This window comes from Galeopterus variegatus, unplaced genomic scaffold (assembly GCF_000696425.1).
Source record: "Galeopterus variegatus unplaced genomic scaffold, G_variegatus-3.0.2 Scaffold5124, whole genome shotgun sequence".
Classification (NCBI taxonomy): Eukaryota; Metazoa; Chordata; class Mammalia; order Dermoptera; family Cynocephalidae; genus Galeopterus; species Galeopterus variegatus.
The window spans coordinates 55,390-60,441 of NW_007731235.1; the positions used below are offsets into that span (position 1 = coordinate 55,390).

Genomic DNA, 5,052 nt, shown 5'->3' on the forward strand with positions numbered 1-5,052 from the left:
AGTTCAAACTAATTGAGCCTGAGGAGGTGGGCCTCTCAGAGGACTCCACCCCCTCCTCTGGGCCTGGTGATGAGGGAACCTGGGAAATGGCGGCACGTGCCTTCACCATCGTCCTTGCTTTATCCAACCCAAGTTCTTTTTTTTTTTTTTTGGTGGCTGGCCAGTACAGGGATCCGAACCCTTGACCTTGGTTGTATATGGCTGTGCTCTAACCGGCTGAGCTAACCAGCCAGCCCCAACCCGAATTCTTGCCAAGCCTGAGTCTGTGGGCTGGTGCTTAGTTGCAGGGCTAGCTTAGCACTTTGCACCAAAACTGTCAAGTGCTCTTCCTGACCTGCCCCCATATTTCCTCTGCTGAGGGAGCATCTCCACCTCGAAGCTCTGTCTCTTTTGTCCCAGGTTGCCAGGCTCTGGGGCATCCAGAAGAACCGGCCGGCCATGAATTATGACAAGCTGAGCCGCTCACTTCGATACTATTATGAGAAGGGCATCATGCAGAAGGTCGGGAGCTGAGGGTCCAGGGACCAGGGGGTGGGGGGCAGTGGTTGTGGGAAGGTGATGGGGAGGGGGTCAAGAGAGCATTTCTCAGTAAGTTTGTAGGAGCAGATAATGAACGAGTCAGAGGGGCCAAGAAATTGTGGACAATCTCAAGGTTCCCCTTTCTCAAAAAAGTACTAGTCAGTCATGGAATGGTACAGAGCACGGAGAGATGAGATGAGAGGTGAGCGAGAACTATGAAAGGAAAGGAACATGCCCCACGCACCTGCCTGGGCCGGGAGGAGGGCTGCACCCCCACCTCTACACCGAAGGGGGATAGATAGTCTGACCCAGCCCCCTCCTCCCGTAGGTGGCTGGCGAGCGTTACGTGTACAAGTTCGTGTGCGAGCCCGAGGCCCTCTTCTCCCTGGCCTTCCCGGACAATCAGCGTCCAGCTCTCAAGGCTGAGTTTGACCGGCCGGTCAGTGAGGAGGACACAGTTCCTTTGTCCCACTTGGATGAGAGCCCCGCCTACCTCCCAGAGCTGGCTGGCCCTGCACAGCCCTTTGGCCCCAAGGGTGGCTACTCTTACTAGACCCCAGCGGCTGCTCTTCCTGCTGTGGGTGGGTGCTGCCCTGTGTACATACAGAATTTGGTGTTGGGGAAACCCTCACTCTGAAACCCAGATGTCTCTGGGGCAGATCCCCACTGTCCCGTCAGTCACCTGGGCCCAGACTCTGAGCTGCTCACCAGAGTCATTGGGAAGGAAAACTGGAGAAACAGCAAGTCTAAAGGTGGAGTCTCAGAAACTCCCCCAGGGGCTTCGCCTCTGCCCCTGCGGAGTTCAGCTCAGCCTCTGCCTAGGTCCTGCTTAGAAGTCCAATCCCTGCTCCTTTTCCCCTACCACAGAGAACAAGAGTTTATTCTGTTCTGGGGGACAGAGAAGGAGCTTCCCAACTTTATCTTGGCAAGGGGGAGAGGGCTCACTGAACTCCCAGCTCTCCCACCGTGGGGAGCCTGGACTCTGCACTCCGCCCCAAGCCGTGGCCCTGGAGGGACCCACTTGTCAGTTCTTGGTGCTCTGTGTTCCCAGAGGCAGAGGGAGGGTGGAGAAAGGAACCCGGGTTGGGGGCGGTGGTGCTAGGTGGAGGCAGGGAGGGGTGGGTTCCTCCTCCCAGGGGCCCTCTACCTCTCCTCTGCCTTTTCTGAGGCCCAGGCCTGGGATTCCACCTCCACCTCCACCATATCTGCTGGACCTTAATAAAGGCCCCTGCCTCTCCTGTTAATTCTCCTGTGTCCTCTTTGTTGCCATGGGGGAGGGACCTGGGGTGGAAAGAGCTCTGGCCTTGGTGTGTGGGCCCTGGCCACGCCATTCAACTTTCCAAAAGGATTTGGAAAAAGGCAGTTCACCTCTGACTTGGTTTTTCCTCTGGAAAATGGACTTTAATATCTGCTCTTCCCCTCCCAGGACTACTGTGTGAGGATCTAGAATAATGGACAAAGGGTACTCTGTAATCTGGATGGGCGCTCCTTGGCCACCTTCAGCATGGTTCTGGCAGCCATCTCCTGCCCCTGTGGGTTGCAAGGCCCTCCATCCTGGGGCTGCCTCAGGCAGGGTCTTGGTGTTTGGTTTCTGTGGTCATTGTTGCTCCCATGACCAAGATGTCCCACATGTATCCCAACTGTGTGTCCTCCCTTCTGCCCAGTTCCAGATTGCTATCTTGCTGGAGTTAGGGACAAGTGCTTGCAAGTGTTTGTCTAGAGAATGGGCCAAAGGAAAAAAGCACCCAGGCAGGAGGGTACAGGGAGAGGCTAGAGCAGGTCCTGGGTTCTGGCCAGTGAAGGAGACTAGATCTTCAGGGGAAAGGGGAGTGGGAAACAGCATAGATTCTCCTTGCCCTAATTTTTGTTTTTTCTTGCCGCTGGCTGGTTCAATGATCAAACCCTGGACTTTGATGTTATCAGCGCCATGCTCTAACCAACTGAGCTAACCAGCCAGCACCTTGCCCAAATTTGAGAGACACCAGGTCCTGGGGGTGACTTCAGCAGCGGGTAGAAAAGGCAAGGCTGAAAAACTGGTGACACCTACAGAAGGAGTATGACTGAGCAGATATGACAGAGGGTAGCTGAGGAGACAGGAGGGACAGAATGGGTGGTTCTAGAGCCAGTCCCTGTGTAAACAGCTTCCCAGGAGACAGGCGCAGGTAAAACAGACGCTCTCCTGTTAAATAGGAACTGCAGCTGTGTGAGGCTGGGCCAGCCCAACTCTGTTAGTGCCTGAACCATTTCTACCAGCAGCTTCTGGCCAACACTGATCCCAGACCAGGGCAGCCCTCGCAGGAAGGGGTGCCTCTCAACCACTACCCACAAATAGACAGCAACATTATTTTTTCTTAGACAACACATCAATGTACTGACTACAATTTAGAGCAAGAAACAAAATCAATTTTAAAAAACAAGTTTTTAGAAATATATTAATTCCACATGAAAGCCAAGCAATCACCAAGGGGAGGTGTAAAACTCAGGTGGAAACCCTGAGGGCTGAGTGCACGCACTTGAGGAGGGAGGGATTTAGATGAGAAGCAGTATCCAGGGAAAGGTCTCCACGGGCTGAGAGCTTTGACCTCTGCCCTCTGAACTGTTCATTAACAAGCCACTCCACAGCTCTTTGTTCAAATCCTCAAACTCGGAGGGGCACTGCTCTGATGAGACAGCTACAGCTACCACTGGGAGGAAATTCTTCAGACTAGCGGAGGGATAGCCAAAACCAAATCCTGCTCCAGCCTGGATGAGGCAAACCTGGACCCAGGAGCCTGACCCAGCAGTACAGCTTACATCTGACCTAGGGGATGGTCCCCCCACATACACAGAACACAAGCACAGACTTGGCACACATGCAAGGGCAGGAAACTCCTGAGCTAGGCTCCCACTGGGTTGGGGTGAACAGCATACTTTAATGGCCAAGAAGATTCCAGCTGTCTGCACAAGACCCACATCCTCTCCTGGGCTGTCACTCAATCTCGGGAAATACTGGTTCAAGGAAGAGAGACAAGGGCCTCATTGTGTGAGGGCAGTGGTTGAGCTCTCCTGAATCTGGATGGGAGCCCTCTTCTTGCAGGCTCTGCTCTGCTGCCGACATGGCTTTCCTGATGGACAGGCAAAAGGTCAGACCCCAGCCATGTTGTCGCAGTAGAGAAGTGACCCCAGCTCTAGGGTAGAGATGGTCCAGGAACACCCACAGAGTTGGGGCCCTTCCTTTGTTCACATAAGCCAGAAAGATGATCAGCCCTGCCATCCCTCACCCTTGGCCTATTAAACACCCCCTTTCAACCTCAGATAAAAACCCAAACCTCCCTCCTCGGACACCAGTACTGTGCGCACAGCTGGGACAGTTTGTTCCTGAATGGGGGCAATCAAGGCTGGAATTAAGATTGAGGAGCTGGGTGCCCAGCCCCTGCTACCCTTTTGGTGTCATGTTGTTGGTCCCTGCACTGTCTCTCCCCATAAGGCATTAAAGGTTAATACACAACAATGCCCTGCCCTTGATTAGCAGCCTGGGCTTACTAAGGAGCATACCCAAACAGAATCTGGCAGTGCTCACTCAGCTTAACGAAACGGCAGAGATCTGCAGTCAGCAGACGCCCTGGCCTATATTCCTCTCGCTTGGATCCTTTCTGAATTGTATCTTTAGGGTAGTTTATTTGCTGCCCAGTGATACCATACATTCCTTTATATCCTAGAATGTTGTATAGTCTTTTTTAGTGCCTGGCATACAATTCTACAGTAGTTCTAGTACTTACATAATTTCAGGACTTACTACTATGGGGATGGGAGGAGGCAGTGGGTGCACCATCATAACATGGGATGTGCCCAATCTCCCAGGGAGTTTCTCTACAAGCCCCACATCCAGACCAGCTTTCCAGAAGTTCCACAATTGGAACTAGCAAGACCTGCCTGATGTTCCTCTAGGTAAAGAGCCTCTTTGAGAGCTGTGAGGGGGCACTAGAAGGTGGCCATTCCCCAACCAAGTGTTAGGAAAAACCCACTAAGAACAAGCCCCTGAGCACAGGTACTGAGCAGCATACATATAGCTGGCTCTGAGGCTCTGAGAGGTGTTAAGTTCCTTTTCTGTTTGAGGTGGGGGAGGGGAGGCTTTGACCATAAAACCCCTTTGTTAAAGTCCTGAGGACCTCAGGGGAAAAAATAAAAACAAAATAAAATAAAAGCTGTGTCATTACTTAGCACATTTCAGAAGGAAATGGGAGCCACTGCACATTGGGAGTGTGGTGGGAGGGGAAGGGAAGGGGAGGGAGTGAGGAAGACCCTTCTACATCAACATGTGGCCTGCAACCACTCAGGCCCCAGACGGAAGTGCTCTGTGGGGTGGATGTGCTTAATCCTGGGGTGACCCACCAGCAGAGCTGGGCAAGCACTGGTGCTGAAAGACAAGACTGGAGGCACGGGCTGTGCATCAGGTCAGGTGGGAGCCCAAAGAGGCCCTGGGCTCTGGTTTCAGGGGATTTTCCCTCACGTGCACCAGAGCCACAGATACTAAATCTCCCTCACCTTAATAAG

At 53.0% G+C, this 5,052-nt stretch overlaps 1 protein-coding gene across 1 annotated transcript in view; it reads left to right on the plus strand.

The window, feature by feature from the left end:
- Nucleotides 1-1,763, plus strand: part of ETV4 (ets variant 4) — a 17,340-nt gene extending 15,577 nt beyond the window's left edge. Inside the window, exons 11-12 of the mRNA XM_008588958.1 lie at nucleotides 400-501; nucleotides 848-1,763. Of these exons, the coding sequence (XP_008587180.1) occupies nucleotides 400-501; nucleotides 848-1,072 (327 nt within the window). The 3' untranslated portion in view covers nucleotides 1,073-1,763. The remainder of the gene's footprint in view (nucleotides 1-399; nucleotides 502-847) is intronic.
- The last annotated feature ends 3,289 nt before the right edge of the window (nucleotides 1,764-5,052 follow it).